This window comes from Pygocentrus nattereri, chromosome 20, assembly GCF_015220715.1.
Source record: "Pygocentrus nattereri isolate fPygNat1 chromosome 20, fPygNat1.pri, whole genome shotgun sequence".
Taxonomy (NCBI): Eukaryota; Metazoa; Chordata; class Actinopteri; order Characiformes; family Serrasalmidae; genus Pygocentrus; species Pygocentrus nattereri.
Window position 1 is genome coordinate 34,095,932 of NC_051230.1, and position 20,747 is coordinate 34,116,678.

General features: G+C 42.6%; 1 protein-coding gene across 2 annotated transcripts; it reads left to right on the forward strand.

Moving 5' to 3' along the window:
* Positions 1 to 5,326: 5,326 nt before the first annotated feature.
* LOC108444178 (RING finger protein 225) lies at positions 5,327 to 11,488 on the forward strand. 2 transcript variants are annotated; one of them, XM_017725194.2, is made up of 2 exons: positions 5,327 to 5,657; positions 9,371 to 11,488. In XM_017725194.2, the coding sequence occupies exon 2, from the start codon at positions 9,488 to 9,490 to the stop codon at positions 10,073 to 10,075; it is 588 nt and encodes a 195-aa protein (XP_017580683.1). In that variant the 5' UTR covers positions 5,327 to 5,657; positions 9,371 to 9,487; the 3' UTR covers positions 10,076 to 11,488. The 2 variants fall into 2 exon arrangements, with proteins under 2 accessions (XP_017580683.1, XP_017580681.1); XM_017725192.2 differs by having other exon boundaries at positions 5,327 to 5,647.
* Positions 11,489 to 20,747: the final 9,259 nt, after the last annotated feature.

Here is a 20,747-nt window from a genome sequence, read left to right on the forward strand (position 1 = left end):
GGGGACTATTTTGCCGCACAGCGCCCTGCATGTCTCCCTCCACCATGAATGGGTTTATAAAATTTGTGTCTTAGGTCCAAACTTCTCAAAACTATTGTGAAATGATGTCTCGGGTGTCAGACTTTTTGCGAGGTCGCTTTCAGGGGCGGTAAACTCCTTCAGTTACCGCCTCTGAAGGAGTTTACCGCCCCTGAAAGCGACCTGACAGAAAGTAAACTCCCTCAGAGGCGGTAAACTTCAGAGGCGGTAAACTCCTTTAGAGGCAGTAAACTCCCTCAGAGGCGGTAAACTCCCTCAGAGGCCTTAAACCTAGCAGCTATTAGCTTCCATTACTTGCTAGCTGCATTAGCCTCGTAGCAAACGCAAACGCTTCATGACTGGAGGACCCTTCATCTTCTCTGCAGCAAACAGAATGTACATCTAACCCGAAACTTGAAGAACTTCAGCTCTGAATGTTTCAGAAAGAGCGCACCAAAGATTTGAACCTGCTTGCGGGAACCAGCGGCGTTTTTCTTATTTTCTAACTCTTTATGCAAATTGGCAGCAGGCCGCTGATGGAGAGGCGGGCGGCCTGCGACTCGGCAGAGGCTGACAGTAAGCGTGATTCAGCGCAGGCGGCACCGTGCGTCCGTATTTGTTTACGAACGTGGTGGTAACATTATCGCAGCTCGATCTTTGCATCTTTCTTTGGCTCTTTGCATACTGACCACAAAAGGACACAGGTGACCACACAAACACAGGACACACACAGGAGCGCACACACACGCGCAGTCCACCCCCACGATCGACAGCAGCAGCGGCGCAGCACGGCCAGCGCCGGTAGCGCTGGAGGAAGTGGAAACTCTGCTGGAAAGTCCTTCTTTATCGGCTCGAACTCTCCCCAGCCCGCCGGCCCAGCTCCTGCTGAACGACACGTCTGGCCAGGTTTCTGACGCCGTGACACAGTCATCTATTAAAATGGACAGAAGGACGTCACGCTGAAAACAACAGCATCAGTTTTGAAGCCTGATTTGTTAAGATACTCAGAGCAGCGGAGTGACGCTAACTGGTATAAGCTCGGAGTTCGTGTTAGCAACATTAGCTGCTGTGTAAAAGTACAGAAGCACATTTTAGAAAAGCTGTTAAAACGTTTGATCTTCGTGTTAAATTATGCTAATGAAGGCACGGGTTAATGCCGTGAGACGGCTATTAAAACACTTGATGTTAGCATTAAAGCTAACGTTAGCTGACGCTAAGGCACAGTGCCATGCTTTAGGAAGGCTATTAACACTCGCGAGCATTATATCGTGCTAATGTGAAGGCATGGTTTAATGTTTTAGGAAAGCTGGTAAAACTTGACATTTAAGTACTTTTTAAGACTTTTTTTATTTTCATCGTGTGTGTCCATCACTCGCTTCCCAGCTGATCTCATGGTAAATTGTGTAAATTTGAATATTTACTGAACTATTTGTGTAATAGTGGCACATTTTGGTTTAAATCCCCAAAAAAAGACTTTTCTTCTCCTCTAATTTGTATTTTCAAATGCACTGATTGCCGACTGATGATGAAATGAGTCAAAATGTGCGAAGTTTTTTAAAATAAATTCAGACGGAATGACTCTAAATCAGCTGTACAGGCCTGTTTCGTGTTTTTGTTTGGACTTGCGTGCTGCTGCCTGCTGGCTGTGACGTAAATTACAGCAGGGTTTTATGGCAAATCGCCTTTGAGGTGCACCAGTTCAAAATCACTTCCAGCCAAATGAAAATAAATGTGTCTTAAATTATGTCGTCAGGGTTATTTATTTACAACCCATTTTCAAAAAAGTTGGGATGCAGAATGGAAATGGAGATAGGACGCAATGATATGCAAATCATGTAAACCATATTTTTAAAGGGAAATACTACAAAGACAACATAATAAATGTTGAAACTGAAATTTTATACTTTTTTGAGAAGTATGTGCCCGTTTTCAATTTGATGCCAACAACATGTTCCAGAAAAGCTGGGACGGGGGCCTGTTTACTGCTGTGTTTCATCACCTATCAGCACCCTGTAAACTGCTGTAGCTCTGAAAGTGATGTTTCCTGGTCTTGTTTGATACAGGATTTCAGCTGATCAACAGTTCGGAGTCTCCTTTATTGCATTTTTCATTTCATAATGCGGCGAATGTTTTCAGTGGTGACACGTCTGGACTGCAGGCAGGTCAGTTTAGCGCCACTACTATTTTAATATGGAGCAGTGCTGCTGTAATACATGCAGAATGTGGTTTGACATCGTCTTGCTGAAATAATCAAGGCCTTCCCTGAAAAAGACGTCGTCTGGACGGCAGCAGATGTTGATAAAACATGTAAATATCATTCAGCATTTATGGCGCCTTCACAGATGAGCACGTCACCCACGCCATGTGCACTAATGCCCCCTAAACCATCATGAATACTGGCTTTAGAAATCTGCACTGATATCAAGCTTGTGGTCTTCAGCCCGGAGGACACAGTGTCCATGATTTCCAAAAAGAATTTCTAATGTTGGTTTGTCGGACCGCCGGACGCTTTTCCACTTCCCCTCAGTCCATTTTAAATGAGCTCAGGCCCAGAGAAGGTGGCAGTGTTTCTGGATCCTGTTTATATTTGGGTTCTTCTTTGTGTTTTAGAGTTTAACAGCGTTTGTGGATGCAGTGATGAACTGTGTTCACAGACAGTGGTTTTCAGAAGTGTTTCTGAGCCCATGCAGTGATTTCCACTACAGAATCATGTCTGTTTTTAATGCAGTGCTGCCTGAGGGCCCAAAGATCACGGCCAGCAGATACTGGTGTTCAGCCTCGTCCCTCACAGACAGAGATTTCTCCAGATTCTCTGAGTCTTTAATGATATTCTGCACCGTAGACGATGAAAAGCAGAAGCTCTTTGCTGTTTTACGTTGAGAAACGTTCTTCTTGAATTGTTGCTCTATTTGATCTTGCAGTCTGTCACAGAGTGGTGACCCCTCCTCACCTTTACTTCTGAAAGACTCCGCCTCTCTGAGACGCTCTTTGTTATTGACCTGTTGTCAGTCAACCACCAGGTATTTTTTAGCATTAAACAGCTTTACCAGCCTTTTTTGGAAATGGGGTTGTATTTTATCACTTTTTCTAACCTGGCATGATGGCTTCAGTATGAGCACAGAAAATATATTTCTTTTAAAAACTATTAAGCTTTAAAATGACCTATTTTTATTGAAATACTTCAGCTCAAATACTGAACTTAAACTGATCGAAAAAACACCCTCCTGCACCAAAGTAAGAAACACAGAGCCAAGAACCTGACATCCACAAAAAACAGCACATTTTATTCAGTTAAACTGAAATAAATTAATACATACATACATTCATTCGTTCGTTCATCATCGTTAACCACTTAATCCAGATAGGGTCGCGGTACATACATACATACATAAATAAACAACAGTGCAGATGTGTGTTCAGGTAGATGTTTTAAAGTTACATACCTAACTATGTAAATAATCTTGTGTTAACAGGTATAAGTGACTGTGGTCAGCTTTACTTCACTTTACCTTATGTTGGACCACAAGCAATTATGAGCTGTCACAGCCTAAACTTGTAACACATTCGAATTTGTTCTGGATACGGATTACGGAGTACCTGATATCAGATCAGTGCTAGCTTTACTTTCATGGTACCCATTGGTTGTTACTGTGCTGATATACTGAGCTGAAGCTTATGGCCTTCTCAACATTTCATCTATAGACAAAAGAGTTGTAGACTTGAAATGCCTAACAAAAAAACTGACCAATCAGAATTGTTCTCTCTGTGGTATCTAGATAGATACAGCCGAGCAAGCTGTCCCATTGGTTAGGACTTCAGAAGCTGGACTGAAGGCCTTACACATCAGATTAACTACCAAACTACCAACATAATAAGGAAATATGGAAGTCACTGATTGTGAACACAGCCATCTAACCAGGTTTCGGTTAGTTGTTAGGAAAGGAAAAAAGGGGCGGCAGCTCTGTATCTAATGCTAAATCAAACTGAGGTCTTTGAAAGTAGCATAATACAGTATGGATACCACAGAAGCAAGGAAAGACTCTTTCCACGTCTGCAACGATCAGTGAAGCGTTGGTGGCTGATCAGTGTATGAGGATGAATAACAACATCTGGAGTGTGTGATACATTCCACAGTAAGATGATGACCCCAAGCAAACTGTGGAGAAGATCAAGATGTACTTAGCAAACAAAGGCTGGTGTTCTCAGAACAAGGGACTGACCACCCCAGAGTCCAGACCTCACCATCACTGAATGTGTTTGATTACTTCAGAAAATCACTGACTAGCTTCTAAGACTGAACTTTGGAGGTGTGTCTGCAGATTCTTTGAGTCTCCTGAAAGGAATGGAAGCTGTAATAAAGGCACAGAGTGGGTGCAGAAAGCAATGAACAATCTGCTTTTACAGTGTTGACATTCAAGCTTCTGCGTAAGTCGCCAAAAACTCCACCTTTCACACACTGACAGAACATATTACATAAACCTATAAATTTATGAATATATATTGCAGCCTCCCGCTACCTACTGGCTCGCACTGCCGTAGAGGCTACTGGGAGGCCCACCTGCTGGAAAAAGGACTCAATGTTGTTTGCTAGGTCAAAGACGTGGCAGGTGTTACTTCCGTTTTAATAAGCGGATGCTGTCAGAGAGGTTCAGCGGTGGCCGCGGCCTGTGGGTCAAGTGCCTCGCAGATGGTGGACGGCTCATCACGTTCAAATCATGGGACTACCGATATCTCTACTGTGACCAGACGTGCTGAGAGGCACATCAAACGGCTGTGAAACGGCACGCAGAAGTTGCAATCGCGCCATCATTGATGGCTCGGTGGGCGGTGAAAGAGCCTGCCACTGAGGAGTGAATGCCCCGTGTTGTTTGTGCTGGCCGGGGCTGGCTCAAGCTGGTGGGTCATCTGGACAGTCAACCTTTGAAGGGGGGCTATGTAGCATCCTGTTACTGGCTTGCGCTGACATATAGGCTCATGGGAGGTGTTTTGTGTTGGGTTGGGTTGGTCACCTCAGGGTGAAAGCCTCTGAGTTCAGTGCTTTTCTGCTGGCGTTTCAACAAAAGCACGCAGTCAGAGCAGATTCACGGCCTCCCCTGTCTTGCTCTGTGCCGATGCCACAATATACTGTATATAACTTGTTCAATTCTAATTTTCCTTTTAAAATGAGACTTTTTAAAGGCATTTTAGGTACAAAGTGTAGTGTATGTTTAAAAATTCAAATACCATCTTTATTTGTGTGCTGTTTTGTCTTTCTGGCTCTCTGTCCACCACAAACATAGCTATCAAGACAAAATCTGGGCTCCGATGCTATAGATGGATGTGTGGAGTCTGCAGACACCCACACACTCACACTCTCTGTGCCATATTTGACTACTCTGTGTGTGTTTCCTGGTGCATGTTATTCCAGTATGCAAATCCCGCAGACTCCATGAAGTAGAGGAGAACATCAGAGAAACGGAGAGGGAGAGAGGACGAGAGAGTAATGGTCTATATAAAGCTTTAGCGTGGGGGAGGAAGGTGGTCCACAGAGTTTTAATGAAATAATGAAGTGAGTTCCACAGGCTGAGCTGGAGCGAGGCTGAGGTGGGTGATGGATCGTCTCCTCTGGCGATGAGAGCAGAAGGTGCAGGTGAGTGAAAGTGAGTTAACGAACGAGAGTTTCCTGTTTTGTCTTGTATGAAGCAGCTCTAAAGTACCATAAAGTGGTAGTTTGGCACAAAAACTGTAATGTAGCTGTTTTTCACCCTTTAAAGAGTCAACCAGCCAAAGGAAGTTTGCTTCTTCAGTTTTTGCACTGGAGCTATCAGGCTTTGTATGCTAACAATAGGCTAACAGTTAGCATCGTGCAAATTATCACAGGATCACCTCAAACTGTCCAGGGTTGTTAAAAAGACTTTAATAGGCTTGACTGTGGTTTGTGACACTGTTTGACAGAACTAAAGTGACCTCAAACAAACATTAGATTTCTCCTTAATGCTAATGCCGGCAGATTTGGTTCTAATTCCTACGTTTTCTAATGGCTTTTTTTTTAATGTACACTTTAAGCACTTCAGCACTGACCTGCAATTCTTATATCAGAGCATCCTTAACTGTTATTAAAACATGGACTAAAGTATAACGGCCTAGCTACACACAGTACAGCAGACACATTTAAGATGGGAATTCTTCAGGTTTTATAATATTCCTGCAGTGTTCAAGTGTGTGAGGTGTAAAGAGTCATTCAGAGCGGTTTGATCTGAAATGGTTCAGACGTCTTTACAGTGGTGGTGATGGGAACCAGGCATCGCCATGACTACAACACAGATATAGACACTTTATTTACCATCCAGAACCACCAGAGAACCTACACGAGTCTTCTGAGTTTATATGGAATGTTGATGATGGAAAATCTGAAGTGGTAAGTCTTCTTCAGGGACTATTTTGCATCGCAACGCCCTGCATGTATCCCTCCATCATGAATGGATGAAAACACATTTTAGTCCAAAATCTTCTCAAACTACCCTAAAACAGCGTCTCAGTCATCAGGCAGTGAATTCAGAACCGTCTCATGTAGGAACTTTCTGTGAGGAGCTTTTAGAGGGAGACGTCTGGTTCCTATCACCACCACTGTGAACGGTTCTGACTCAGTACGTTTCTCGAATTACTTAAGCAGTTAACTATGCAGAAATTTGAGAAAATTGGTGGAATTCTCCTGTAGTCTACAGAGTAGAGTAGGGATGGATTACTAATCAGGCCGGTGGTGTGCGATGGACGATTTTGAACTTAAGGGATGCCAGGGGATGTGGAGGTTTTGAATGGACACTAAAGGAACATCAAGTTTGAGGTGACATAACACCCCAGACATATATAGAGTATATAAGGCACTGAACACTGTATTTGCAGAGCTGGATCTCTCGAGACCCTGTGCCATCTGATGCTGGAATAAAGAAAGAGCCTTTTTCTCTTTCCACAAGCTCAGCGTCTGAAGTCTTTTTCCCATTTTGACATCTTTTGAGAACTTAGACTTACAACAGTTGTTAGTGTAAGTGCTTAGCCCGTATGTTGGAGGCCGGGGGATGAAGGGGATAGCCTTTGGTCACGACAGGCTGGTGCTCAGGGGCCTCGTAAGAGCATGATCTGTCCCTGGAATCAGGTGCGTTAGGTTACAGGTAACTCCACTAAAACGTAGATGTCCAGCAGTATGGACTCTACCCTGCTCTGCTGGACGTCCTTTTGCTTCATACAGAGCATATTTTTGTGGTCCAGTGTGGTTTCCAGAATTGTTTTCAAAATGAAAGATGCATTTTGCCTGCTGCTTTATGCGCCCTATGTTTAGTAGGACCCCATTGTCTGGAGCTCGCGAGTTCGATCCCTGATGATGCCACAGACATCTGTACCCGAGCCCAATCTCTCTCTGAATGGTTAGGGTGGCACTTCCCCTCCAGCAGAGGTGTCGGATAGCTGACATGACAGGACGTGAAGTTAGTGTTCTCCTCCAAGCGTGTTGAACTGTCCATCGACGCATTAGCATCAGTTTAAAAAAGATCCGATGGATGGCTTCGCAGGAAGCCTGTGTTAGCCTTTACCCCTGCACACCCTAGGGCTGGTTGTATCGTGTAGCAGGTGGAATTGGACATGACCTAATTGGGGAGAAAACTGGACCAAAAAGAATGGGAATCAATTCCAAGAGTTGGGTGTGATGTTTTAGGCATGTAGTTAGCATCATGCTAATTGGTAAGGTATAAGGATCTATTGATTATCTATTTGTCTCGTAGCTCCAGTGCTAAAGAAGCAAACATATCTTGGCTCATCATCTGAGATACGTATGTTTTTATATCAAGCAGAGAATCCTAAGGCTGATAACACTTGGCGTTAAGATGAAATGATGTTATTTTTCATGGTGTGTGTATTCCTCTCTTTCCAGTGGTTCTGAGCACATGTTCACACCAACTTTTGAAATGCCAGATTTCACCCCCACCACTTTTTAAATCCCCGGTCTGTAGAAAGTCTTTTAAATAATGGCACAAAGCCCAAAAACATCTCTAAAACCATGCAGAACCTTCAGTCTTCAGTCGTTCCTCAACATTGTGTTGATGCTCTGGCAGCTACACAATGCACTGATAAATAATAACAGCTGTTAGGTGTGTTCGGCTCCTTTTACTAAAGCTAACCTAGGGGTTTACTAAAGTCCCGCTAGTAAGTAAGGCCTAGTCCATCCACACACATTGAGATCCCTCGACAAACAGGCCTTTTCAGGGCTGCTTTGCATGGACTTTGCTGCTCTTTCAAACCACCATCGGCATTTACAAGGCAAATGTGTTGACAACAGGAAGGTCCACCTACGACATGACCCCGACTTAGATCAACAATAACAGCACAAACACGGGCAGCACTTTTACCGCTCAGCCAAGAGAGGGTTGGTGTCTGGAGTTTGCATCTATAGTTTGCACTGGAGCTGCGAAGCTAATAGCGCAGCAAAGACTGGCTGGGACATCATTCAGGCTTGAAAGTGGCAACGTACTTTCCTTCACATGTCATACAGAGTCAGAAACCACCAACTAAGGCTAGTAAGAGTTTACCAAATGATAATTTAGCCATGCAGTTAGCATCACACTAATTAACAGGGTACAATGTTGCATTCAACTAGAGCTCATTGCTTGGAATTTCCAAGGAAAAATCAAAGATGACCCTTCTACTGAGAATTCCTACTCTTAAGGTTGGGATGGTGTTTTCCAAGTTCAGCGTGTGATATCAAGTCAACATGACCACTCACACCATCAACAGTAGTAAAGCACCACGTCTTCCCCTTTAAATGGCATTTGCCTTAGGTCAGTTAACTTATGGACACTTCTGGTGGTCAAATCTATGACACTGACCAAGATTTGCTGTTCTGGGAAGGTAAATACAAAGAACATCTGTTATCTCTCATTCCACCAGTGCTACCTGGCTAGCTTGCTAACTATACTATACTGTTTTTTTTCCCACTTTGCAGCTCGAATGTGGAAATTGGGAGTTTGAAAATCACATAATTCCGAGCTCCAACTTCCCACTTCCCAGTTTGTCTTTTGTCTTTGCACTGTTTACTACGCATCTTTTATTACTGCACTGGAAAAGTAGCCAGATACTGTTTCGTTACACTCTACTACCCTGTATTGTATAATGACAATAAAGTTGAATTGAATTGAATTGAATTGAAGTCCATTGCAGACTAAGCTTCTATTATTTATTAGCTAATTTAGCCTCTTAGCTCCAGTGCTAAAGCCAACTGTAGACACCAAACATGTACTGGCTGACTTGGGCAGGGATTTGATTATTTTAAAGAGATTTTTATTAAGTATGTGATACAAATGGATTCTCTTTCGTTTTGTTGTAGGTGTTTGGTTGTGTAGACTAGCATCAGCGTTCCATCACAGATGCCCACCACTGTGCCTGAGGACCCTCCAGCAATAGATTACAACCTGTGACCTTTCTGTCATCCCAAAAACTGCCCATGGATCTTTACGTCAAAGACCCGTACGCCCCCGATGACCCGCCAGTGGATGACGACTGCTTCCCGGACCTGGAGTGTGCCGTGTGCTTCAGCCAGTTCAACAACGTCTTCAACACGCCTAAGATGCTTGAATGCAAGCACACCTTCTGCCTTGAGTGCCTCGCCCGCATGAATGTCAAATCCTCCCAGCCCGAAACCATCCAGTGCCCACTCTGCCGGGCGTACACCCCCTTACCCACCCTGGGCCTGCCCAAGCTGGCTACGGACCCTGCGGTACTGTCCTACCTCCCGGAGGCCATGCAGCGCGTCTACAGCATCCGCTTCAACCGGGACCGGGGGAAGTTACAGGTGAAGCGAGCACCCAGCTCGGTGCCGCCCTGCCCGGGCGAATCCCGCCACAGCGTGGACCTCGGGGTGCCCGTCGACTCTGAGGACAGTGACAGGAGGAGTGAAAGTGGCTCGTTCTGCGCTAGGCTGATACGCAAGCCCCTCTGCAAGGGGCTCTTCATGGCTTCTGGAGTGCTCATAATGGTCTCACTCACCATCGGCATCGTCATCATCCTGTCTCAGAATAAGAAGTCATCTTAGTTGCTGAACATCTGATTTCACAAGATGCTGGAAATGGACTCCTTCACCATCAGCTTCGTCATCGTCTCCTCAGGAAGTGATGTTGGGGTAAACGGCAGAGTTTCCTGTGGTATAAAAGAACTAATTCTTGCAAACTGTCTCTCTTATTATTATTTATTCCACAGAGGAGGTGATGTCATTGTTAGGTGGATATCAATAGAGTGCCACGTTCCTGCCGGAGTTCCCTGTACTGTGTAAACACGAAGACATTTGATCCAGTTCAAGCAATTTTTTTCAAACTGTCCATTTCAGTGAGTCAAACTTCCAATTCAACGAATCACTGATTCTCAAGTTAATGTGAAGGAGCTGATAGTCATCTCCCTCAACATCGACATCATCTTCTCACAGAGGAAGTGACGTCAATGACAAAGACAAAGACTTAAAAGAAAACACACAAACATATTACCTATGCCACTTATCTTTCTGGGTCATGGGGGTACTGGAGCCTATCCTAGCGGTCACTGGGCAGAAGGCGGGAAACACCCTGGACAGGTCCTTAAAGGAAGAGATAAGTGGAAAAACAAACTGACAAGCCCCAGTGGAGTCCATCAGAGATGGAGTGATCTATCACCGTTTTCTATAAGCAGTTTTTACTTGTTAGCATTGTAGCTACAAAGCAAAAACAAAGATGACACCAAACGTGCCTTGAATTATGAACTACAGCTGCGCAAATGTGATGTTATGCTGCACAGCAAGTTTTGGGTCCCAAGCATAACTTTTTCAAATTGGACAATGTAGTTCATGTTCAGAGGGTTTTATTTCAGACCTGTGCTACTATTATGGACTAAACTAAAGCATCACTGACTGTTCTTGTGTCAGTCCCAGATAGCAAGAACATAGTAGCCCACTGATGGCAAAGCTGGCGGCCCACTGACTTTTTACTCAGCATTTTTCTGGCGGCCCCCTGTTGGTTAAGCAGTGTATTAGACAAAATGTCACTTATCATCACTCCTTTTCCTTCGTTTCTAACTTTCGTTATCCGTTTTAGTAATTAGTAAGTAATTGTAACAGGAATGTTGCAGAAAACTAGTTCTTATAATAAAAATCTAGTTAGTTCAGTGGCCTGAGGATGGCAAGAAGTCAGCAGGGTGTCAGCTTTATCGGGCCAGCTAACTGATACATGCTCGCTATCTGGGGTGACGTACTGCATGGCAGTGATGTTTTACGTTTCAATGTAAAAATACACTGTTCCATGGAACAAAGATAGGAACTGAACTTCCGGGTCTTGGAAATCCCCACTAGCCTATAAAAGCCACTCTTTGCACAATTACCGACTTCCTTCTGCTGTGAAAGTGCAAACTCACAGCTATTGGCAAATCTTAGTGTGCAGATATTCTGCAATTGTGCTGAAATTAAAGCAACAGTTTGGTGAAAGACTGTATTTCACAGGTTTTTCCACTCTCACCCCAAAAGAAGTCGATCAGCCGAGTCATGTTTGGAGTCTGAAGTGTGCTTCTTTAGTTTTAGCACTGGAGCTACCAGGCTAACAACACTAAAAAGTAAGGCCCACCTATTCTGGCCCTGGTCTAACTGGTCTAACATCGGCAATCCATGTTGGTTCTGACTCAGATCTGCATGCCAGGTCTGGACTGACTTGGCCAGAATAAGCCTAGAATCACTGTAATGTAATTTACTGTTGTTTTCATGTACGTTACAGTGATTTTACCATTGTTACTTCATTCTGACACTCCACAGAACTGCCCCACACATCTCAGCTATAGGCTGTCCATACTTCAGTAAACCTACCTGAAAAAGGAAATAATACTAAACAGAAAAAAATCTACAATAAATCACATTTCTCAGAAGATCCTTTACTCCTGTCCTTCGCTCCTGTCAAACGGAGAAGGATAATGTTCACTGACTTTGTCAGAAAAGCTCTAAACCAAAGTTCCAGTGTTTTTTACCTCAGGATTCGAGACACAGACAACAATTAGCTAGTTAGCACAACATCTTACACCAATCATTATTTCTTAGTCTTTTAGCTAAAGTTGCCCACAGTATTTCAGCTAGACTAACGGTTAATGTTTACCAGTTAATGGTTTCCATTCACAACTTATCAGCTAAACATATATAATTAATAGGCTTTCAGAAAATGTTTGCTGCATTAAATAACAGCTAAATAACATTTAACTTACAACCCCAATTCCAGTGAAGTTGGGACGTTGCTACCTATATTCAATTGAATTCACTACAAAGACGAGATATTTAATGTTCAAACGGATAAACTTTAATGTTTTTTGCAAATATTCACTCATTTTGAATTTGATGCCTGTAACACGTTCCAGAGAAGTTGGGACAGGGGCGTGTTTCCCACTATGTTACATTTCCTTTATGTTCCTTTAACACTCAATAAGCGTTTGGGAACTGAGGACACTGATTGTTGAAGCTTTGTAGGTGGAATTCTTTCCCATTCCTGCTTGATGTACAGCTTCAGCTGCTCAGCAGTCCGGGGGCTCCGCTGTCGTATTTTGAGCTTCATAATGCGCCACACATTTTCAATGGGAGACACATTTTAATGCAGCGCCGCCTGAGGGGTCGAAGGTCACAGGCATTCAGTGTTGGTTTTCTGCCTCGCCGCTTACCTGCAGAGATTTCTCCAGATTCTCTGAATCTTTTGATGATATTATGGACTGTAGATGATGAAATCCCTAAATTCCTGCAGTTGCACGTTGAGAAACGTTGCTCTTAAACTGTTGGACTATTTGCTCACGCAGTTGTTCACAAAGTGGTGAACCTCGCCCGTCCTTGCTTGTGAACGACTGAGCCTTTCAGGGATGCTCCCTTTATACCCAATCATGACACTCACCTGTTTCCAATTAACCTGTTCACCTGTGGAATGTTCCAAACAGGTGTTTTTAAGCATTCCTCAACTTTCCCAGTCTTTTGTTGCTCCTGTCCCAACTTCTTTGGAACGTGATGCAGGCATCAAATTCAAAATGATTGAATATTTGCAAAAAACAATAAAGTTTATCCGTTTGAACATTAAATATCTCGTCTTTGTAGTGTATTCAATTGAATAGAGGTTGAAAAGGATTTGCAAATCATCGTATTCTGTTTTTATTTATGTTTTACACAACCTCCCAACTTCACTGGAATTGGGGTTGTACCTACCTGCTAGGAAAACTAGCATAGCTGGTCACTAGGAAAACTAGCATACATTGTTTTTGCGAACTGAAAAGAAAAAAATCCAATAAAATCACAAATGACTCAGAATATCCTCTTCACTCCTGGATAATGTTCGCTGACTTTGTCAGAAAAGCTCTAAACCAAAGTTCCAGTGTTTTTTACCTCAGGATTCGAGACTCGGACAACAGTTTGCTGGTTAGCACAACATCTCACACCTATCATTATTTCCTAGTCTGTTGGCTAACACTGCCCACTGAGCCATGAATCATCTGGAATAACCCTGGACCCACTGCAACGTAGTTTTCCGTTCCATTTCCGTCTCTTACCATGCGCGCTAACGTTGCCCACGGTCTTTTAGCTAGACTAACGGTTAACATAGCATTCTCCAGTTAACGGCTTCCAACGTATCAGCTAAATCAAATATAATAAACAGACCGTCAGAAAACTCCTGCTGCATTAAATCGCAGCTAAATAACATGTAACTTACCACCCTGCTAGAAAAACTGGTCACCAGAAAAACCAACTTCTGTTGTGTTGTGGACGTTGGTACGCTGGTTAACTGGCCTGACATGTGGCTGACCAGTTAAACCAGCATAAACCATCTTAGTCGAGCATGGAGTGCACGCTGGTCTATGCTGGTTTTTCCACTAAGGCTAAAACAGCCAATTAGCATTTAGTTGCCTCTCTCTATTAATCGGGAACTGAGCACTCAACTGGGCCACAGCCGTCCAGCCAGAGTCCAGCCAGAGGCCTTCCTATCAGCGCTAACCAAGCCTAGCAGCTGCATGCCATGCATGTCATGCCTCTCTATGTTTGTAGGTAACGGAGCGCCATACAGCGTCACCAAATAAACAGAGATTAAACTCATTTGAGTAGATGGTGTGAAGACTTAGGCATGAAGTTTGCACAATGACAGTTGCTAACATAGCTTGTTAGCAACATTAGCCTCAGAGCTAAAACTAACGAGGCAAACCTTCAGACAGTCGGCTGATCGACTACTCTAGGGGTAAAATACACATTTTTAAATCGGTTTATTTGCTAAACTATCAGTGTAAAGTTGCTTTTTCCTCTGCCAGCCTCAGCGAGAGGCTGCAGTGTCTCTGCCCTTTCCTCCAATGCAAATGCCGGCGCTCGCTCCTGCCATGCAAATGCACAGTTACTCTTCACAGTTTGAGAGAGCCAGAGATTCCAGCAGAATGCAAACACACAGGCCTCTGTATATATATACACACACAACATTCAAACGCAGCAGAGAGTTTGACGTGAGACTGTGATGCCACCTTAGAAGTAGCAGAATGCTAAACATTCATGTGGCTTATGTTCATTCAGGAAAATATTCACTTTATTCTCTGTTTCATTCTTTATCATGTCCACTTGATGCTGTAGCCTCCGATTTGCACTTTAAGCTTGTAGCTGAACTGTTTTTATCTCATGAACTATTACAACGTCAGATTTCAATGTTAAAGTCTATTAAAAGTCTGCTGAAGTCAGTTGCGTCAGTTTCAATCTTTCCTAATCTCAGCGCTTTAACCATCTCAGAGAAGCTAAAGCTGGCTTCTTTTCACCGCAGCTTCTTGTTCAAATCTTCCATTCCACCAGAAACGGTGCTGCAGTTGCATTTAAGGTGGAACAGACAGTTTGAGTAAGAAGCCAACGACAAATGCAGCTTTGAAACAAATTCTGTCCCAGAACTTACCTTTGGATGGTTCTGTAGAGCAAACTGAACGAAGACCATGAATCATCTGGAATTATCCTAGAACCACTGCAATGTAGTTTTCTGTTCCATTTCCATCTCTTACCATGCGCGCTAACGTGGCGCACATGGATTTTAGCTAGACTAACAGCTAACATAGCGTTCGCCAGTTAACGGTTTCCGTTTGTGAGCTAAACCAAATATGATTAACAGGCTTTCAGAAAACTTTTGCTGCATTAAATAGCAGCTAAATAACATTTAACCTACCTCCCTGCTAGGAAAACTAGCATAGCTGCTCACTAGCAAAACCAGCTCATGTTGGGTTTTGGATGTTGGTGTGCTGGTTAGCCAGCATGACACGTGGCTGACCAGCATAAACCAGCGTTAACCAGCTTTAGACTAACATGGAATGCGTGCTAGTCTTTGCTGATTTTCAGCAAGGCTTAAGCAGGTAATTAGTAGTTATGCTTGCTTTTAGTTCCATCAACACCAGTGTTGGGCAAACTCCAACTGGACTTCAGGTGTTCATTCAACACTGAGGGTTTTACTGAAAACGATTTGCACATAAAGGTGTTTTAAAGGGACACTTTTGCCAGAATGAATAATTTAATAATTGTTGTTAACATGGCTACTCATCTCCTACAGCTGTGCTGCTGTCTCCAGGGTAAGATTTTCACACTTAAAGATTCGGAAAGCCCCCTTTTGATGAGGTATCTTGAAGGTGGGAGTAACTTTTAACAAATAAAACAGCATTTGGGTTGATAATTGTGGGCTGTATGATTTCCATTTTTACCTACTGGGCAATGCAGAATTAAACCAGATGGCTAACAGTCGTGGGCTGGAGGTTAGGGAACTGGCCTTGTGACCGGAAGTTCGCCGGCTCGATCCCCAGAGCCGACAACACATGACTGAGGTGTCCTTGAGCAAGACACCTAACCCCCAACTGCTCCCCGGGCGCTGTGGATAGGGCTGCCCACCACTCTGGGCAAGTGTCACTGCCCCCTAGTGTGTGTGTGTTCACTAGTGTGTATGTGGTGTTTCACTTCACGGATGGGTTAAATGCGGAGGTGGAATCACTTAACTTAATAAGCTTAATATCATCCCTCTGTTCATTAGCCTCTACATGAGTGGCTAAGCTAGCAGGATTTATTTGTCATTGTAGAGCGGATTCCCAGTGGTTGTATGAAGTGTTTTTGGCGAAATGCATGCTGGGTGTTGTAGTGAGAGAAGGGAAAGCTTGAAAAGGATATAAAATTGCGAATTCTCTCAAACTGATGAGGATGCTTGATGCAGTGCTGTGGTCTTCAAACCCGTCAATTGTCACATGAACATGATTGTGAACATGACTGGTTTTGGTTTGTAAACCAACACAAATTCCATAAGAGGACCTCAGGAAAAATGTAGGATATGGGCCTTTTAACTTATTATGTTTCATGAGGTCCTAACGATTAGAAATGGTTAACGACATAGGAAGCTGAGGCACTGGTTCGGATTGGATTTGGATCGTAATCACATTAGACAGCTAAAGCTCTGAAACAAAGTTGTTTTAATTCATCAACTGTGACTTGTGTAACCTCACGCCACACGAAGCTACATGACTGATTAGCTGTATACAGGCTAGCTTTCTGCAATGGCTAATGTTTTGATGCACACATAAACTGTTCCTCACACCTTTGGCAACAGCTTGCCTTTCCATGAAGCCCCGATTTGACATTTTTCACCCTTAATTCTCAAAGAAATAAGAAGAAAACCCTGCAAGGCGTGACTAACAAAGCTATCTGCAACAAACTTAGCAAATAACAGCATAACATCTTTTGGCTAGCTTCATGTTTAGTGCCATGATGAGCACATTCTACCCAAAGAATGCCTGTTTTCTAGTATTAACAGTGCATTTTGAAGCTATTTTGGCCCAAAAGTGCTTTAAACACCTGAAAGGTTTGACTGTTGATGATTGCTAACATCAAAATGTGGATACAGTGCATGGCCTGTAGCATGTTTCGCTAAGGTAGGAGTTTGCATAGAAAATAGCAACATGTAAGCAGCTCTATTTAATATGTAAAGCTGCCATTGACAAAGAAATCATGCTTATTTATCAAAATATTTAAGCTAGATGTCCCTGAACTATTTTTTGTCTGTCTAGTGGTTTTATACTGCTAATGTGTATTAGCCCACACGTTCACCAGGTGGCGCCCTTTCATTACAATCAATAAGAGGGTGCACTGGCGCATTACTTCCACAATTTCAATCCTGTTACGCAATGGAAAAGTACTGAGCTGTGGAAAGCTAATGTTGCGCTAAACCTTGGACTCCATTAGCCTGGCCTGGCCCGGCCCGGCCCGGCCTGGCCTGCTTCCACCATGACAAAACCAAAAGGAAGTTGGTGAAAACAAGGGCATGCGGAGGGGAACTCTATCACTCTGACATGGAAATGACTTAATATTACTGTAAGAGGGGCGCGTTGAAGTGCTTCATCGAAAGTCATACAGCTGTTGACAGCTGGGAGGAAATTTTAGAGTTCTGAAATCAACATCAGCGTCAAGACCATGACCATGCATTCCCTGACTCAGGCCAGTGGCCAAAAACAATGGGCGGTATTTACTGGACCCTTCAGAGTCCGATAGTGCTGGTCTGAGATCAGGTCCTGACCACTGGATCTCAATAAAAACCACAAGATGGTTCAGTTAATTAGATTTACTCAAATTTTCCCCCGATTACCACAAATGTAGTGACTCAGCCGAGACATGATTGCCATCTGAAGTTTGCGTTTTTTAGTTTTTATCACTCGAGCTAATTTAGATCAAAAGGAATGGATGCTCAAATCTCACCAATCAGCAGTTTCTCCCTTTACCCAGATTAGCCAAGACATGCTTGGCGTCTGAAGTGTGCTTCTTTAGTTTTAGCTGTAAAGCACTTCAGTCAGCTTTGGCTGTTTTAAATGTGCTCTAGACATAAATCTGACCTGACTTAGTGCTGGAGTTTATAAGTCATGGAAACTAATAACACACCAATTAGCATGGCGCTAACTGTGTGTCTAAATCATCCCTTGCTGGTATTTGTAATCTCTAATATCCCTAATAGACTTGATCATGTGCTTTCTGACACTGGATGGCTCACTGTTATCTGTGATAACTCTCATAACTATCTCTGTTATCTATTTATGAGTTAGCACCCTGCTAATCTACTGGCTATTTTGTGTTAGCTACATTAGCCTCGTAGCTCCAGTGCTACAACTAAACTAAACTAAACTAATTTTAGACACCAAACCTGTTTTGCCTGATTAACTCCATGTAGGTTAAGGGGTTGTGTACATTGTGTGATTGTGATAAGAAACATGGTACTGAGTATTCATTGCTCAGTGTTAAACGAGTGGAACGTGTGGGGATTTTAGCGTGTGCGGATGGACAAACCTGCGGTCAGCAAAAAAGAACAACAAAAGATGAGCAATGCCAGAAGTGACGCGTGAAAGAAGCTACTACAAAGGTACTGGACTATCTGTGATCTGCTGGGTTCAGTCTCTGCCCAGCGATGATGTGTATGTAGGATTGGTGGGTTTAGAGGTATTAATGGGTCACTATGAGGAAAAAGCTCCTTTAGACAAAATGTGTCTTTTATTTCAGTTATTCTTTCAATTAATGGAATTTAGAGTTAGCCGTAGAACTTCCTACTGAACGTTCATTTTATCAGGACTTCATTCGGCGTATCAATTTTGTTAAGACCTCATTCTAGATATGAAATTATCTAGAATAGAATTTAGAAATCTAAATTAGAATCTTAAATCTAGATTAGAATTTCATCCTGGATGGTAATTTTGTAAGAACGTAATTCTGGATATTAATGTTGTTAGAACTTTATTCCGGACGTTAAATTTGTTAGAATGTTGTTCTAGATATTATTTTTGCTAGAACTTCATTCTGGATATTGCATTTATTTATTTTTACATTACATTTTTACAATTTAATTTCATTCTGGGTATTTTATTAGAGCATTAAAATATAAATTTTATCAGAACATCATTCTGAACATTCGTTTTTATCAGAACTTCATTTGGCATATCAATTGTATTTAAACCTCATTCTCGATATTAATGAAATTAATATTTTATTCTGCATATTAATTTTGTTAGAACTTAATCCTGGATATTAATGTTACTAGAACTTCATTCTAGATATTAATCTATTAAAAATGTTCTGATATTGACTTTGTTAGAACTTCCTTGTGGATAAGAATTTTGTTGAACGTTATTGCAGATATTTTGAATTTAACATATTGGGGAAAAGCTAAAAAGTGTGGCCTGTGAAAAATGTGTTTTATATTTATTTTTCCAGTAATTGAATAAACAGTGATTGTGTATTAAAGGGTGCAGTAGTGTGTCTCTGTAGAGGATGCGTCCATTTATTTACACTCAAATCAACAAATACATGGAATTTGACCACGGTGCTCAAACTTTTGCATATGACTGAACACACGCTGGTAGCAGCCGGTGACATCATTCCACGTCATCGACCCATTTGAGGTCACTATGCGTTCGTGGGTGTGTGTGCGTCAGGGGTCAGAGGTCACACACAGAGTCAAAACGTAGAAAGGCTCAGTTTAAGCTCAGACACTGACACTGATCAGTGAGTGTTGTAGCGCGAGTGTGTTTGTACTGGCCGTGGGAACTGGCCAGCGTTCGACTATCCAATGTTCTGCCTCTTTGTGTTTGAGAGAGGGAGCACAGCCGGCAGGAATTTGGGCCCACTGACAATGTCATTCATGAACCCCTTTCCTCACCTCATTTCTGTCTCAGCATTAACACAAGCCCAAATTTTCATCATAACATGCCTCTTCATTTTTTGTATGGCATCAAAAACACCTGGTGGAACATCTCACAACTAATTAGGTTATTATCACAGGTTCACAACTCAGTGAAAGACTGTTGGCAACAATTTAAGAATAACGTTCCTCAACATAAAACAGCAAAGCACTTGGGGATTTTATCATCTACAGTACATAATATCATTAAAAGACTCAGAGAATCCAGAGAAAGCTCTGTGTGCAAGGGACAACGCTGAAAACCAATATTGACTGGTCATGATCTTTAAGCTCTCAGGGATCTCAGGCAGCAGATTCTGTAGTGGAAATCACTGCATGGGCTCAGAAACACTTCTGAAAACCAGTGTCTGTGAACACAGAAACCAAATATAAACATGATCCAGAAATGCTGCCACCTTCTCTGGGCCATTTAAGATGGTCTGAGGTAAACTTGAAAAGTGTCCTGTGATCCGATGATCAAAACTTTATATTCTTTTTGGAGACCATGGATGTCATGGCCTCTGGGCTAAAGAGGAGAGGGACCACCCAGCTTGTTATCAGTGCACAGTTTAAAAGCCAGCATTTGGGAAGATATGGGGGGCATTACTGCACATCTGTGAAGGCACCATTAATGCTGAATGACAGTTGTTGGAGCAACATATGCTGCCATCCAGATGACATCTTTCTCAGACAATGCCAAACCACATGCATTTATTAAAAGAGTCCAGATTCTCAACTGACCTGCCTGCAGTCCAGACCTGTCACCCACTGAAAATAGCTGGAGGGTTGTGAAATGAAAAATATGACAAAGAAGACCCCAAACTGTTGAGCAGCTGAATATTTCAACATTTGATATGTTGTCTTTGTACTATTTTTAATTATTCACAGCTCCAGTATATCACAATAACACCTAGTTAAAGTTCTAATTCAGGTTTGGCCCAAATTTCAGGCCCAGGTAAGTCTCTAATTCATTTTCGGTTCAAAATTTTAGGCCCAAAATTTGGTTTTGAACCAAAACATCAG

Coding starts and splice junctions, on each gene's coding strand:
- LOC108444178 (XM_017725194.2), top strand. CDS start 9,488: ATGGATCTTTACGTCAAAGACCCGTACGCCCCCGATGACCCGCCAGTG.